We start from the raw sequence: 17,816 nt of genomic DNA, 5'->3' as shown, positions 1-17,816 counted from the left end.
ATACAGAGAACATATTATATGAATTAAGCCTTAACATTATTTTTATCTTAACTGCTTTGGAGCAAGAGTTGCAGCATTTGGTGTGGCCAGAGGGTGTGCATTGATACCAACTCTGAATTGAGCCTTGTCATAGCAAATAAACCACCAACACCCATTAACCCAACTGCTATCAGTAATTACTGCATGACAGGAGTGTCCCTTTGAGAGTCATTAGCAGTGCCATATATTTTCAAAATAAAAAAAACAATCGTATGATCAATATAGTCTAAAAACCTAACTTAAAACATTAGCTAACACTATAAGCTTTGTGAACTTCACTGCCTATTACAGAGAGCAATTCACTTCCTGCCACAAGCCACAAACACAATACATAGCACTGCACCCTTCTAACAAGTTACACGCCATTCGTTATCCACTTTGATGCAATACAAAGCTGAATCAGCTCATAAAAACTCCAATATGATATTTATGTTTAACCACATAGCGGTAAACTGACAGATCGCAGATTTTTTCCCCCAATAAACAAAATCCCAAAACATAAAAGGCTGTAATTTTTCAACATGGGGTACGAACTGAACTAACAGGTTTATAACAAAAGATTTTACAATCCACTAGACATTAGCATACAGTGACCAAAACAAAATGCATAATATAATTTATACAGCAAACTAAAGATACGAGATTCCCACTTTACAGGAAGACTAGCTGTTCCAGTAGAATCAGTATTTAATGCCGGCGGCTGAACCACGATTGACCCAATTCCCGACTGGGGCTGGTAAGTAACCTGACTCTCCCCCCCAACCCCCCCTTAGTGGTGCCTAACACCCTAACCCTCCCAAGGGGTGCCTAAACCTAAGTCCCCCCAGGGGTCCCTAAACCTAAAAATCCCCCCCACCTCCCACGGCTAGATGCGAAGACACCCGGCTTACGTTCGTTCGGTATGCAGGGTGTCGGTATTTTGTAGTGGGGCTAATGATAGGCGTCGATATTTTGACGCCTATCTTTAGTCCCCTCTTGGGCTGTCAGTGTCGGGATATCGGTAGGCGGGATAGCGCCCGCCGGTATCCTGACTGCATCCTGTTCCAGTTTTGCACTAGAAAACCATGGACTGAAGTGCATTATCAGTCTATAAAAGTGGTTCTCAAGCTATCTCATTTTGAGGCACCCTTAGGATCTCCATATTTTTTTAATGGCGCCCTTAAGCCAAATTAATAAGTATTTATAACTCTAACCCTTTGCCCCTCTCCATATCCTCCCCCACTTACCTTTAGCTGTGATAGTTAGCACCGTCCTGCAAGATAGCTCTTTAGATCAGATTTGACACTTCTCCAGCAGGCTCCCCCCCCGCTCATCACCACCAATTCCCCACCCCAATCCCTCTCCCCCTTGCACAAAAAAATAAAAAAAAATCACTGGGCAGTCTTGTTAGGCCACCAGTCGCTGCAGAACCTTAGGGAACCCCGGCTCATAGTTTGGGAACCACTGGTCTATACAGTAGCTTAGTCGATAACTGACTAAAAATGGCTTCTGATTCGTTTGTATAGACTGCCATATTTCTACATAATCTGCTCACACATTGTAAGATCGAGCTATTGGGCTCAAATTAACAGCAACTACTCTCACTGAGAAGAAATGCTGACAGCCGGCCCACTGAGACTAACTACAAGGGTTACTGCAGTAATCACATTTTCAAGGGCCAGTTCATGAAAAACAGCATATCCCAAACAAGATAGCTACAGCCAATGCAGTGATGGGACAATGCTGTAGAGATAAATATCTCTGATTTGTTTAATCCCCAGGACAAAACACTCATATATATTTGTGTGTCTGTGTGTGTATATATAGATAGATAGATAGATAGATAGATAGATAGATAGATAGAGAGAGAGAGTAGCAGGTGTAGCACTCCAGACAATAATACCAAGGTAAGGCAGCGTTAGTCAACGTTTCAATGTGTTTATTCGCATTTTCTTCAGGACATTTAACAGACATACAAACTGCTTACCTTTATCGCCAATGAAGCCGCGTGTACCAGCGGGGCGGGGCGGGACCACTCATCCGGCCGTCAACACAGGCCAGTGACGTCACCACCAAAACCTTAGTCTAAAAGCATCTATGAGGTTCGATGGGGTTGATATTTCAGCCACAGCTTTATTGCACTATTGGTGTTCTGTTGCTATGGTGATGGTTTGTTGACTGACCTGTTCCCTGGTCACATGTAGATGACCCGGTGATGGCGTCAGTGGCCTGTGTCGACGGCCGGGTGAGCGGTCCCGCCCCGCTGGTACACGCGGCTTCACTGGTGATAAAGTTTGTATGTCTGTTACATGTCCTGAAGAAAATGTAAATAAACACATTGAAACGTTGACTAACTAATGCTGCATTACCTTGGTATTATTGTCTGGAGTGCCACACCTGATAAAATATGTATCTCCTAACCGTGGAGGCTCCCAGCAAAGTTTTATGGTGACGAGGATACCGACGCCGGAAGACCGGCAGCAGTGAAGATCCCAACAAGGTAAGTAAAGTAACTAACCTAAACCTCCCCCCCAACACTCCCTTAGGGGTGCCTAACCCTATCCTCCCCCCTAGTGCCTAAACCTAACCCCCCCATCCTCGCAGCCTCAACCTAACCCTGCCGGGGTTCCCTAACCCCCCCCTTCCCCTAACCCTCCCAGGGGGGGTTCCTAACACTAAGTCCCCCCCTACCGGAGTCCCTAACCTAACCCTCCCCCCAACCCCATGGCTGCCCGCGCCCACTGCCCGGCTTACCTTCGTTCGGTGTGCCGGGCGTCTGGCTCCTGTCGTAGGAATAATGATAGGCGTCGAGATTTCAACGCCTATCATTAGTCCCTTGTTGGGATTGCACAATCGGGAAGCTGGTGGTCGGCATTTCGACCACCAGCTTCCTGACTGCATACCAGATAGACAGTAGGGTGAACTGCTTTATTAACTTAAATGGAAACAAATGTGTAACTCTCAGCAAATCAGCTTTGGTAACAGTTCCAGATTAAATAAATATATATAATAAATTACAGTCATTAACATAATGCTTTGCCTACTGATTATCCTGAACATAACACTAGATTAAATTATATGTTTTACTTAAAAATGGTGATAATTTTTCCAAGTAGATATAATAGCACACAGGTTCTCAAACTCAATTCTCAGGACCCCAAACAGTGCACGTTTTCCAGGTCTCCTCACAGAATCACAGATGAAATAATTAGCTCCACATGTGGATCTTTTAAAATGTGTCAGAGTAATGAGTACACCTGTGCACCTGCTAGGTTACCTGCAAAACATGACCTGTGTGGGGGTCCTGAGGACCGATTTTGAGAACCTCTGTAGCAAATGCATTAGAAAATATCATTACAATGATAAAGATAGGAGAGTGTACTACTGCAAATACTATATTTTGGATTGTACATACGGTGTACACACAGTTAGAGCTCCACACAAACACAAATATACCAGGCGATATGAATGAACGCAAAGAATAATATAGATATATACATACACACATCATATCCGGAAGAAATACACAAAGAGTTGAGATTATATACACAAACACATAGAATATGTAAATACAAATATATATATATATATATAAATACATAATTAAATGCTCCCATGTAATCTTGTATTCATGGATAAGAGCAACAACCCCTGAGTAATGTATAGGTAATGGCAGAACCAACATTTTTAAATACTCGTGGGTAGAAGGAAAAGATTTGCTTTTAGTGGGAGGATGCCCTGGATTCTCTCTCTCAATTCCATATCAGCTAAAGTCAGAAAAGGAGACGTATGTCGCTGTCAGTCAGGTGTCAGATTTGTGAGAGGGAGGCTTTGGAACCTAGTGATAGCCGAAGTCAGACACAATGACGCTAAAGCAGGTAGAGATGCATCCAAGTGCTATCAGCCTGACTGACAAGAATTCAGGTGTCCGTTTGTTCAGTGAGACATCCTGAAACAATAAGTGTGCAAACCAAATCTGTCACCCAAATATATTAAGTGTCACAGGAAACTGGGATAAACAGAGAGAGACTCATTGGATTAATGCAAGAGCAGAGCAGATAGTAGAGGCAAGAGCAATATAATGTACCCAAAAGTTGTGTTGAAGAGTAAATATGTAATAAAAGGGATTGCTATCAGAAGGAGATGGTATGGTTCGCATTCACTTGGCACCAGGAATTTTTCTCCACCACTACTCCTGCGTCTGCACTTTGTACATGGGTTGTCAGACCTCCATGAGCAGAGTAAACTGTATGCACCAAACATCCATCTCCTAAAGTGGTGGAGATGAAGCCAGACCTGGGAGTGTGTCTGCACCAAAGTGTCAATTTGTGGCCAGAGTGTGCATACTCACCAATCCTACGCATGTAACCCATATTGTCAACACACAAAAAGTCCTTGCATTTATAGATTCATTTCCACATATAAAACAAGGAAATGAGTAAAGAAAAGTCAGGTATCACCATTGTTTCACTTCTAAGCACTAAACTTTTCTCAGTATGTGTGTGTCCTAAGGTCTGTCCAGTCTCCTTAATGCGAGTGCAGTGGAAGCCGTGGGCACACTCCAATGGCTATCACTGCTAGGGAGATAGAACAGACCTAGGAAATGAGGACCGGTCGCCCAGTAGTATGGGAGCGGTGCGGACGGGCTGAGCAGCTACATCACTGCGGGAGGCAGTCCAGGGTACCAGATCAAATATACTAGAATATAGACAATTCAAACACACACAATTACAGATATATATATATATATATATATATATATATATACACACACACACACACACACACTACATTCATACATACCACACACACTCAATACAGTACATATAGGCATGCAGTACACATACACAACGAAATAACACACATAGTATATTATATACACATATACAGTATATGTACACAGTATAAAATACACATACAGTATGCATACACATTCACAGGATAGAAGACACATATACAGTATATAATATATACACACGTAGGGTATATAAACACACAGTATACAATACACACATACAGAACATACATACTGTGCAGGGGATATAATCATACTGTCGGCTATATATACGTACAGGAGAGCGGGGAGTGCGGCCGGTGCCGGTAGGTGCGGGGTGGGAGCCGCCTGATCGTGGTCACGTGTCCGTACGGTGCTCCGGTTGCCCCTCACGCACACTCTGCTGGCACACGCGCACTTGGCGGAAGGTGCTCGCGGAGAGACACAGGCACGGAGGAGAGGGCGCGCCGGGATGACGTCAGTCGCTCGGCAACAACCTGTGCTGCCGTCGTCGCAGTGAGAGTGAGATCATCCGTGAGAGACGGAAAAGGGTTGTGGGTGCCATGGAAGTGTGGAGAAGAGTGCGGGCGCCGAGCCACCGGAGGTAGCTGATTAGGGTGTCAGTGGCGGCTCCGAGAACGGCGATACTAGGCCTCGGTGCCCGGGTGTTGTATGTGCTACTGCCTATTACAGCCACTCTGCAGGCTGCCAGCCCTAGGGCTTGCTGATGTATATTCTTAATGTTTACACATCCAAGATGCACCGCGCACTCTTGACGCCAAGGGCCTATTTATCGAATAATATTTGCGGGATAGATTTCGGAGGGTAATCGCAAATATGAATCTATCCACAGGATGTGATCAGAAAGGACCGCAGCAGTGATCTCTGGATATCTGACACCAGCAGCAGCCCCTATTGGTCTCTGTGGGTTTGGCTTGGCCCCGGAAACCCTCTAGCCTATGGTCTACACTCAGAACTGTCGGCAGAGAATACTTCTAGAGTGGTTTCTATAGGAACCCTCACCGGCAATTGCTATGGCAGCAGTAATAGATGTTGTATGGAGCCAATTTTCCCAGCAAGGGGCAGCAGCTCTGAAAAGCAGCTTTCCCAGTGAATAGTGAGAATTGCTCTTACACCAGTGAATTTAACAGGGACAGATTACACTTCTGCTTTTCTACTCTGTATGCACAGCCCCAATACAGTAGAGAGATTTTCTCTCCAGAAAATTGTAGAATGTAGGCTACAGTGGCTAATGTCATCTGAGATGTTGGGGTCAGTTTTGTAAATTGCTTCCCCCATAGAGCATTATGGGGCCTGCAGTATTGGATGGTAAATTGTTTAATGCAGGCAAGTACTGCCATATCTCCTGCTTTAACCTATTGTTAAAAAATTCCAACAGTACTATGACACATACACACTTCATAAATTGACCCTTTAATTACTATTTTAAACTTTGATTTTACAGAGACTAGTAAAATGTAAGATTCACAATCTTCCACACTATGCAATACATCAGGTGGTCTCAAAAGGTTAGATGCTATAGACTTATGTTAAAGATTTTTTTTTTCTCCATTTTCTTTATGTAGTTTTTAATTGGCCAAATATGCAGTAGGCCAGCTTTTCATATGCCATTAAATAAGAGAAAATCTGGAAAAGGAAATGCTTAATAAATTGTTGTGCTAATTCACAACAATATATGAAATATAGTTTAAATTGTAAGCAACATGCAGTTTCTGCCCTATTTGCTTCTTAAATATATTGTGCTAGTATTTTGGATCAGTCATTCACCAGGTCTATTCTGCTTGATCTCCCAGCCTGTCCCTCCTTTCACCCTGCCTCTTTCTCATCTCTGCCACCCCCCACCCATGTTTATCTCGCATATCTGTCTTCCCGTCTCTCTCTCATCTCTGTACTTCATTTCCTCTTACCTTTCTCTCTCATCTCTATCTGCCCGTTCCCTCTCTCATCTCTGTCCCTTTACCCCTTCTGTCTCTCTCTTCTGTTACTCCTGTCCCCTCCTACCACTCTAATATATTATAAATATTCTAAAATGTATCATATGATTCCTTGTGTTTGTGTTTTTTAGGGATTGATCAAAGGAATCGTGACTGAATTGCTATTGAAATCTTTTCAGTTAAAATAGAGTACTATCTGACTTTAATGCTGATCGTTTGGACTTTGGAAAGTTTGGCATCTATGCACCAATTCATAGTATGTAAAATCCATTCTTCTGGAGAATGCTTGGCTTTCTTTGGTCCCGACGTTGTGGCTTGGATAGCCCCGTTCGTCTCACTCGAGCTGAATCTACACGGAGGGTGCTAAGTTTGGAGCTAAACAAGGATAGAGATATTGAACGAATGCATGAAAATGGGATTAATACTCTTGATATTGAACCTGTAGAGGGAAGATATATGCTATCTGGTGGTTCAGATGGTATTATTGTCATTTATGACCTTGAAAATTTAGGTAAAACTGCATCTTTTACATGTAAAGCGCTTTCTAAGGTGGGCAAAAGTCACCCTGACGTACACAAATTTAGTGTTGAGACCGTTCAATGGTACCCTCATGACACTGGATTGTTCACATCAAGTTCATTTGATAAGACCCTAAAGATATGGGACACAAACTCATTAAACTTAGCCGAAGTCTTTCAGTTTGATGGTAATGTTTATAGCCACCACATGTCTCCGTTGGCAACAAAGCATAGCTTAATAGCAGTTGGAACGAAAAGTCCCAAAGTACAGTTATGTGACTTGAAATCTGGCTCATGTTCACACATATTGCAGGGCCATAGAGCTGAAGTCCTGTCTGTCTGCTGGTCTCCAAGATATGATTACATTTTAGCTACAGCAAGCGCCGATAGTAGAGTAAAATTGTGGGATGTGCGGAAAGCTACGGGCTGCTTGATAACTCTGGATCAGCACAATGGTGAAAAATCAAAAGCGTCCTCAGAGTCTGCTAACACTGCTCACAACGGAAGAGTTAATGGGTTATGTTTTACCAGTGATGGACTTCACCTACTGACCATTGGTACAGATGATAGGATGAGGCTGTGGAACAGTGCTTCAGGGGAAAACACCCTAGTCAATTATGGCAAAGTTTCAAATTCTAGCAGAAAAGGTATAAAGTTCACTGTTTCAGTGGGTTGTAGTCCAGACTTTGTGTTTGTACCGTATGATAGTACTATTGTTGTATATACCATCTATTCCGGTGAAAAGATAAGTCTGCTGAGAGGACATTACAATGATGTGGACTGCTGTGTGTATCAGCCTCACTTTCAGGAGCTGTACAGTGGCAGCAAAGACTGTAATGTTTTAGCCTGGGTTCCTGCAATGCGGGAGGCAGATCCTGATGAAGGGCTTGAGAAATCAAGGTCACAGACCCATCTCCATCCTGCATTTGAAGATGCATGGAGCAGTAGTGATGAGGAAGGATGAAGAAAATGTTTGCATTCCAATAAAAAAACAAAACAAAAACAAACATATATTACTATGGAACTTTGCGATACACATTAATTACAGAATTTTGCAGGAAAAGCATTAATTTTGCTGGTCCATTTCACCCATCTAGCCAATTAAAAGCTGCAACTGCCACAATAATCCATTTATTGTTTTACCACTTAATGTATATTTGAAATCTTCAGTAAGGGACATCTTGTTTAGTTATAGCTGTGTGCTATATTTAAGTTTCCAATAAGGGAGAGTATTTGCCCTGAGATGCTAATAAGAAAACCCTTACCATGACTATCCAAACAGCGAGTGGTGGCATGACCACCTTGATCTAAATTTGGGTTTCCTGAACATCACTAGGCCACCTGAAGTAGTTCTGTGTAACTTGACTAATTTATTTATAACTTGGCTGCAAATGGGTAGTGTGTGGCAATGGGGATCAATGGTCTGTTTGGGCCCCCTTTTTTATTATATTAATACAATGCAGTCACAATTCACTGTGTGAATGTTTACTTAAAATACTTGAAGCTTGAATAAAGCCACTATTTTGTATGAATGTATATCAAAGAATGTGTGTCAGTGTGCTACTGTGGATAATATATAGAGGGGAAAAACAAAAGAATAGAACATTTCTTGTATTTGGTTAACTCTGACCATCATATAATCTGTGATATTGTTTTGTGGGTCTTTAGGATAGTAAAGTGTATGTATCTATCTTCTTTCAATTTTGCAGTTGGTTGATTGCGGTCTCCTAGGCAACAACATTTGCTCTGCAAAGGATCCAATTTCTAGATTCTCACAAATGGGTAGGCCAGTAATCTGTCATTCTATACCTTCCAAAACTTCAATTCATTATATTATTTGCCACACCATTTAGACTATACTACATTTTACACTACTTTATACATCTCAAACCTCTTCATTCCACCTCTGACTGATAATTTCCTGACACCCATCTACAAGAGTGTCATCTTACCCCATGTAATTAGGCTCTCCCCAGGGACCCATTTATCAATAATTGCAATGCAATCTTGGCACGATATTCACGCCCATGATCGCATTGCTGGATGAGATTATTCCACCCAGATGTATTATATAGCAGGGACAGGGACTCCGAAAAGAACCCGTCCCTGTGATGTGCTCAGAGTGAAGAGACTGCTAATGTGATCTCTTCACTACTGTGCTGAGGCTCCTGAGCATGCATGGTCTACTGACCACATATGTACAATGGCCATTGCCTGATAAATTTTATGTAGTGTAGTCCATAGACTATAGCAGCACAACGCCATCTTCAGATGGCGTAAACGGCCGGGACCAAACTCTGGAATGCTTTGTATTCAGGAGTTTGGTAAATCTGACAGCATCTCACCCCCCCCAAAGAAACCTATGGGGGCCGTGGCAGCTATCGGAATTGGAGGGGCAGAGATATCTGCTGTGATCCCTCCATAATACATCTGGGGGATACTAAATATTTGCGGGTATCTACCAAAAATGGGTGTTTTCGGAGAGTATGCCACAAATATTTAATGATAAATAGGCCCCTAGTCATTAAATCTTTACAAAGTCTCTGAAAACCCATTATAGCCTACCCTTTTTCCCACCTATATTGCTCACATTTATACACCCTCAATAATGTCCCAATCTGGGCCACACTTGCTACTCTTGTCTTTGCTCTGCCCTTTTCTCACCACAGTATATGCTCTCATGAGCAGGGCCCTCACTATACTCTGTAGTACACTGGTAGCACCCTGATCAGCCTTTGTTTCTCTACATTTTCTGTGCGCCTTTTAGGTCCATTCTGTTTTCCTCATTCTCAGCGGTGTGGAGTATTTTGGCTTCTTACAAATAAATGACACTGATTATAGAAATGTGGTAGTGGCTTCAACTGTGTGTCACAATAGGGTGGTCTAAAAAATAAAACTTTAAAATTTTCTTTCTCCACTAGGTTATTTTTATTCCTTAGTACACCAATGGGTAGTACACCAAAACATTTTCCAAACAAACAATATTTAGCCCTATATTTACCTTTTCTAGACAGATCTGTGTCCTCAGATAGTTGAATACGTCGCGCAAAATCGGGTAGCCGTGGACCTTTGAGATTTTTTTGAATCATTTTTTTCTTTGATTTTCGTAGACACACGATTGTCAAAAAATGCTAAAGCTACCAAGTGTTCAGAAAGAAACCAGAGGTGTCTGGTAAAAGCAATGTAAGCTTTCTTTTTTTTTTTTTTTTTACATTTTATAGAATAAAACTTGTTTTGGACTATAAAAAGTTGACTTACATCCTTAATGAGGTTGCTTATTCATCACAAAATGGTTGCTAAATATCCAATGAATTAACTTTGAGGTGGTCAGTTTGAATTCATGGATTTATTTATTTTTCATTTAGGTTTATTGAATTTTCAAAGACAGGTGGTACAACATAGGGAGTAGGGAAGCACACATTTATTTATAATCTAGGAAACATCCTTGAAAAGCTAATACTGTGGACTAGCTGTATCAAACCTTCGAGAGAGATCGAGTTCCAACCAATCAACTCCTAATTCCCTTTTTAGACCGACGCTTTCACTTTGACCCAGTATGCCAGTTTATTGAACACTGGTCGAACACTGGTCACATCTCCTATATCCCTTTCACACTGCAGCTTGGACCTGGGTTATTCCCGGGCCGACACTTTTTACACAGAACCCGTTTCAACCGTGCAAAATAGTGTAGACTGATCAAAAGTGGATGTTACCCGCTGACCTAATCTCTCAGCGACCCAGATCAGCCAATTAGCAGCCTGATAGCGTGACCAGGGTTGAATAACACAGGTTGCACCTTTCACACTGCAGGCTACCCAGGTCGGTCTCGGGAATAAGGGTAAGTAATATATCGTGGCATTTATTCCAACAGCTAACTGTTACGATTCTCTCACACAGGAGAGATCGCAGGACTGTTGACCAGAGCAAGGTACGATGGAGGAATGACTGTCCTTACACTACTAGGGCTAGCTGGAGTGTGGTTGCAGTAAATGACACTAGCAGCAACAAATAATGGTTTGGGTATGTCTTGGGACTAGAGCAGGAATGACTAGGACTGTGATACTGCAGGATATCAGACAAGGACTGGATAAGCAAGATACAGACAAGGGCCCTCATTCAGAGCCGTACGCTCTGAGCAGAGCGCACGCTCTGAATGAGGGCCGGCCTCCATTTTCATGGAGCGTCCTCCTGGACGCTCGTATAGCTGTGGGTCACCACCCACAGGCTATACGAGCGTGCATTGTGATGGTCGCGATGGTCGAGACCATCGCGACAATCGAATTTGCGAGCCGGAGCCTGCGGTTGAGGTTTTCAACCGCAAGCTCCGGAGTGATTTTGGCTCTATCAGAGCCAAAATCACTCCCACTGACATCACTAGTGATGTCAGTGGGCCGGCTTCTGACGGGAGGCGTTCCCGTGGGAACGCCCCCGTCAGTGAGGCACGCCCCCGGCACGCCCACCAAAGGGGGCGTGCTGTCAATCAACATTGACAGCACGCCCCCTTTGATCGGACACAACGAGCGAAGGACTTTCCTTCGCTCGTCGCGTCTGGCGCATGCGCACGACGGAGCTCCCTCCGTCGTGCGCATGCTCAGTCCATAACATCGACCCACTTGCGAGCGGACAGCCGCTCGCGAGTGGGTCTGAATCAGGCCCAAGGACCAGACAGACAAAACACCAGCTAAGACTTGACAGACAGTGAACAATGAAGTTGCAGGACCAGTGGCTGAAGCAACAAAGTTCAAGGTGCGGCCTTGCGGGCCGTGGTGCGGCTATTGTGCCGATGTTGCAGCAATAGCCGTAGATAAATAGTCTATGGTTTCAAAATGGCTTTGAGAGCCGATGTTGCGGCAAGTGTGCCGTGTTGCGGCAATTGCCGTAGATTGTCTAGAATTTAGAAATGGCTTTGAGAACCAATGGTGCAGTAAGTGTGCGGATGTTGTGGCGATGCTTGAAATGTGGTGTTGAAGCAGGAGTGCTGAATGGCCTGGAGGGCCCAGTAGACAGCAACGCTTGAAATGTGGTGTTGAAGCAGGTTTGCTGGAGGGCTTAGTAGACAGCAATGCTTGAAACGTGGAGTAGAAGCAGGATTGCTGTATGGCCTGGAGGGCCTAGTAGACAGCAATGCTTGACACGTGGCGTAGAAGCAGCGTGCTGGATGGCCTGGAGGCCTAGTAGACAGTGATTCTTGAAACGTGGTGTAGAAACAGTATTGCTGTATGACCTGGAGGGCCTAGTAGACAGCGTTGCTTGAAATGTGGAATAGTAGCAGGATTGCTGTATGGCCTGAAGGGCTTAGTAGACAGCGATGCTTGGAACGTGGTGTAGAAGCAGGATTGCTGGAGGGCCTAGTAGACAGCGTTGCTTAAAACGTGGAATAGAAGCAGGATTACTGTATGGCCTGAAGGGCCTAGTAGACAGCGATGCTTGGAACGTGGTGTAGAAGCAGGATAGCTGGAGGGCCCTGTAGACAGCGATGCTTGAACCCGGGGTACTTGGTTCACTTAGAAGCCGTTGAGCAGAGTACGCGCAGCATGCACAGATTGTAACTGGAAGTCTGGATGCACAGAAAGCAAGTTGCATAACCAAAAGTTCCACATGAACGCTCTATAGCCGACAGACAGGACTGTGGTATAATACTACAGGGCTGAATGGAGACAGGATCCAGATTAAAAAACCAAAGTACTCAGTAGACCGGCAAGCACTTAGGAACTGAACACAGCAAGCATACCCTGGTAATGACACAGTATAACCGGCACTGGGATCAGGGCTGGCTGTATACTTATGAGATGCAGGATCCAATCAAAGACCATTCCTGGAGAGTAATTGCTAATCAAAGGCATGTGTGTACCTGCTCTGCAGAGAGACAACTAGTCAATTAGTGAACACATGAAACAACACAGACAGACATGAATGACATGCTATGAATTGACACAGACAAGACAGGATTTCCATCTTCCTGCAAAAAGCCAGAACAAGGAAAGGACATGATGCAGTATCCCAGTAACAACTATGACAGGGAACTGCTACCAAGATGATTTGCTAACCGCAAATCCTAACACTAACAAAGTATGTGCTGAGGCTTTCTTCTAGATGATCCAAAAATGAGGTCCTGTAGTACCACCACATGCTTAGCAGCAAAGCGTTAGATATCCCCAATATGGATTAGCACAATTCCATATCCGTCTTTGCATCACGGTCCCAGGAATACCCCTTGTAGTGACAAGGATCGAGGCCCCAGCAATTTGGACACTGGTAGACTGTTTCAGATAGTTAAAGGACCCACGTTGCCCCGGCAATGTTAGGATCCGCGGCAGTGGATTATATTGGTGGCAGGTCCCAGCCGTAAAGGCGACTGGGACACTGCATCATGCCTTGATTCCAGTTCCAGCTGTTGCAGGCAGCTGGAATTCTGCCTTGTCTGTGCAGCTCATTGCTGCATTCCTGCCTGTCTGTGTGTGGCACTCTGCTGAATACTAGCCTGTCATTAGGGAGGCTCTCTGCAGGGATTGCTCTGATTGGTCCCTGCTTTTGATAAGCTACAGCCAGTCCTACACTTCGTGCCGGTGATATTGTCTGTCTTCCAGAGTATGTTGTGTTCAGAAGCCTGAGTTCTAGCCGGTCTTGCCTCGTTCTGCAGATCCTGTGTGCTGAGATTGTTTCTCCTGTGTCTTGTGCCTGTCTGCTTTATCAAAAGTCGCCTGTGAGTCATCTGCTGCTGTTCCATTTAGGCTCACGTCCTTGCTGTTTGGAGTTCCCGGAGCAGTGACTTCTGCAGCCACGGCCTACCACTCTGCTGCCCACAGTATTTACATACCACAGCCTAGTCAAGCTACGCCAATTTTATTTCCGGCCTATTCAAGCCTACAGTGTTTTCAACTTCGCTTCCTCCAGTCTGTGTTCCTGCCATGCCTGAGTTCTCCTGTCTGCCGTGTTATTCCTTTCGCACCTTGACGCACAAGGCCTCTCCGTGTTGTTCCCATCGTACCTCTGCCCTCAAGGCCGGATCGTGTTGTTCCTGTTGCACTTCGCCCCTCAAGGCTACTCCATCCTGTTCCTGATGCACCTCAGCCCTCAAAACCGCTTTGTGATGTTCCTGTCACACCTCGGCCCTCAAGGCTGCATCGTGTTGTTCTAGTTGAACCTCGGGCCTCAAAGCCGCTCCGTTCTTGCACCTGTCACATCTTTGACCTCAAGGCCATCCCGTTCTGTTCCTGTTGCACCTCAGCTCTCAAGGCTGCATCTCGTCCCTCAAGTCTGCATTGTGTTGTTCCAGTCGCACCTCGCCCTTCAAGGCCACTCCATGTTCCTGTCGCACCTAGGCTCTCAAGGCCGCATCGTGCTGTTCCAGTCGCACCTCAGCCCTCAAGGCTGCTCCGTATAGTCCCTCTTGCACCTCGGCCCGCAAGGCCGCACCTTGAATTTAGTCTGTTACTTCAGCCAGTGGTCCTGCCACATTATTGTGCATTGCCTGTCTTGTCCTTGTCTGTATTTGCCTGTCTAGTTCTTGTCTGTAAATCCTGCAGTTTAAGAGTCCAGGTCACTCTTGCTCTGCAGCTATTGTTGTCTAGCCACTTCCTGGTCTTACATAACTGCGAGAATCGTAACAGGCAAATTCCCGGGTCAAAATCTTTCTGAAAAGGGTATTACAGTTATTTTACAGGCTGTGTTTGAAAAATGACAGGAGCTGATTTCCATTCACTTTATCTCTCCAATGCTTGATACATATACATCTGTATCCACAATTATACTAAAAACCATCTAAACCCCACCATAGTATCCAAACCCTGTATAGAGTCTTTGGCTACCCAACCAGAAGACATCAGTTAGAAGTGAAACCTTGCAGAGCAACCATCAAAGGTGAGACTGAAACTGGAAGGGTAGGTGCAACGTGACTGCTGAAGGGACCTTGAGAGTCTGGCTATTCAAAATTATATTTATGCCATCTAAACCACTACTGGGGAAAAAGCCGAGGTAGAATATTCATACCTAATCGTTTGTTTTAAAAGTCTTGTTTACCTTTGCTTCTATTGCATTTATAGTAGGAGAATGCCAACATGGGCCTATGGTTGCCTTAGTTACAGTCCACATATAACCTACCCTTAGGAACAATTGCCTCCAGATAGAATTGAAAGGTTCCAATTTCTGGATTTATGAAAAAAACTGTATTGATGGACTTGACTGCAAGTAAGTAGTGCGTTTGTTTTAATTGTAAGAAAGAAAAGGGTAGTCCCGTCATTTAGGTTTCTAAGATACATTATAATGCTGCATTTTAGATAATTTAGTTTGAGTTTTATAATGTGCTTGTTCAGACTATCCTTTTATCAGTTTCAAGCCATGTGCCACCTGCCCAAGATGTCAGCAGACTTAATGTACGAATTGTGTTTTGTACAAGGATCAGCAATCCCAATTCTTGTACCGGGTTATAGCAGTTTGCTTTGGTGTGTTCCATCTCGCATGAGTACAAAATGACAGGCCATCGGGCACAGAACCTGGCTGGAACTCAGGAAAGTCTGTTGATGCTCTGTAACGTATAGAGCAGTGGGAGTCTTCTGCTTCTGTATTTTCCTCATCTGCAATCTGTAAGTTCTGTAAATGATGCTACTTGAATCCTGCAATTGAAAAGTTCAATGCTTGCACCTGCAACTACATGCACAATTTTTAGCATGTATTCTGTATTAAAATATATGTCCACTTATGTTTTTCTTGTCACACCTGAGGGTTGGAGTTGGTTGGGAGGCTGAATGGAGCCTAGGAAGGCGTGTTTGAATCTAGGTGGCTTGCACCAGGACTTCCTCATGCAATGAGGGAAGATAGGAGGCAGTGGAACTGCTGGAGGTGATGAGCCCGAAGGCAAGGACAGTACGGAACAACTTTATTAGACTGGAAATTGAATTGGAACTGTAGTGGTAGAATCAGATAGGAACCGATGTAGTAGAATTTATATGGAATTAAAGAAGCAGGATCAGATTGTCTCCAAACATCAGTTCCAATTAGACTTATCAGGTTTGAACTGATTTTTAGAGACCGTTTGAAACTGATGTTAGTGAAGTACTGGATTGGTTTGAGACTGATGTTGATGAATTGAAGTACTGGATCGGTTTGAGAGCGATGATGATGAATTGAAGTACTGGATCGGTTTGAGACCGATGATGATGAAGTACTGGACCGGTTTGAGACCGATGATGAATTGAAGTACTGTATAGTGAACACTGAGAGCACAGAGCAGGAACAGTGTTGGCAGACCTCATAGCCAGCAGGATGTGATGTGCAGTGCAGGCGGACCTCTGCGTCATCCAGGAGTGTATGCAAAAGTATATACCGGCGCTAGATAGAGTTGCTGTTTATAATTAAAACACAGATGGGTGTGCAATATAAATCACATTTATTTCATGATAGTGCCATAGAGCATATGTAAAAATGAAAAACATAACATATAAAATCCCTATATCTAAGGAGCATATGATTCAATGTCCAAATAAAATCGTTAATGGGGAACTGTTTGATCCAATTGTTATGACACTGTGATGTGGACTAGTGTATACTCCATATGCAGGGTCCAGCAAATATTTACCAAGTGGAGTGTCCTGATTGCTCAGTCCAGAAGGTATCTCCTGTGTCCAAAATCCTGTTGGTGTAAGCACAGAATGTAGACTGGATAGTACCCACTTGTAGCTGCTTCCCTTTAATGGTGATAACCGGTGGTCCAATTTTCATGTATCAAAGTGTCCAAGATGGTATATTGATGTTGTCCCCAAAACGGTATGCGATGGAAATAAGGCTTAACGCGTTTCGCTGGCCAATATGTATCATGCTTCTGAAGAAGCATATCTCCAGTGTGTTATTCCAGCTCCTTAAATACCCTGTTCTTTATCAATTAGGGCAAACAGCTGCATATCAATTAAAACACTCAATTGCACACACATCCGTCATTATAAAAAGTATATATAATATATATATATATGTAATCCAGATTTAAACTTCTATTATTGAAGGCAATCCTAAATGTATATAGAACCAAAACTTTGTCTATTATAACTGTAAAAGCTTATTTAAATCGAGTGTACCTTATTCCCATGTACTTCCTGATTTTATCCGATCATGTGACCACCACATGACCCGCAGACGGATCATGTGGTATACTGATTCATCTACTTTCCGTATATATTGCTGCTAAGCAACGGAGTTTGATGTCATATATCTCTTCGATTCAACCGATCACGTGACCATCACATGATGCGGAAGTGGACCAGATGATGCATTATAGCCAATCATCTGTTTGTATCATCTGTTGCTGAGCAACTCACCCCATATCCAGTGATAGTATTATCCATTATTCTCCATTAGTGACTTATGACATTTACTGAGTGTATATTTCTTTAGCCTACAGACGTCATATTTTATATAAGCATTCATATATGTATATGCATAATATATTGCGTACAGTTAAATGTTTCAAAGAGTATAATTATATATACAGAGTCACAGATCACGTGACCGTCACATGATACTGAAATAAAGCAAATTGTACATGGTAGCTAATGATCTATT

General features: G+C 43.5%; 2 protein-coding genes across 3 annotated transcripts in view; one reads left to right on the top strand and one right to left on the bottom strand.

The window, feature by feature from the left end:
* The window catches only part of FBXW7 (F-box and WD repeat domain containing 7), a 260,641-nt gene extending 255,336 nt beyond the window's left edge, over positions 1 to 5,305 (bottom strand). Inside the window, exon 1 of the mRNA XM_088448231.1 lies at positions 5,091 to 5,305. The gene's annotated coding sequence lies outside the window, so the exon portion shown is untranslated. The remainder of the gene's footprint in view (positions 1 to 5,090) is intronic.
* On the top strand, positions 5,124 to 10,419 carry ERCC8 (ERCC excision repair 8, CSA ubiquitin ligase complex subunit). 2 transcript variants are annotated; one of them, XM_088448242.1, is made up of 2 exons: positions 5,124 to 5,396; positions 6,879 to 10,419. In XM_088448242.1, the coding sequence occupies exon 2, from the start codon at positions 7,030 to 7,032 to the stop codon at positions 8,227 to 8,229; it is 1,200 nt and encodes a 399-aa protein (XP_088304368.1). In that variant the 5' UTR covers positions 5,124 to 5,396; positions 6,879 to 7,029; the 3' UTR covers positions 8,230 to 10,419. The 2 variants fall into 2 exon arrangements, with proteins under 2 accessions (XP_088304368.1, XP_088304375.1); XM_088448249.1 differs by lacking the exon at positions 5,124 to 5,396 and adding an exon at positions 5,422 to 6,139.
* Positions 10,420 to 17,816: the final 7,397 nt, after the last annotated feature.

Source organism: Taudactylus pleione, unplaced genomic scaffold, assembly GCF_031769625.1.
Source record: "Taudactylus pleione unplaced genomic scaffold, aTauple2 ptg000021l, whole genome shotgun sequence".
NCBI classification, from domain to species: Eukaryota; Metazoa; Chordata; class Amphibia; order Anura; family Myobatrachidae; genus Taudactylus; species Taudactylus pleione.
Note: the sequence above shows the minus strand (reverse complement) of the source record. Positions and strands in the feature narration are given on the sequence as shown.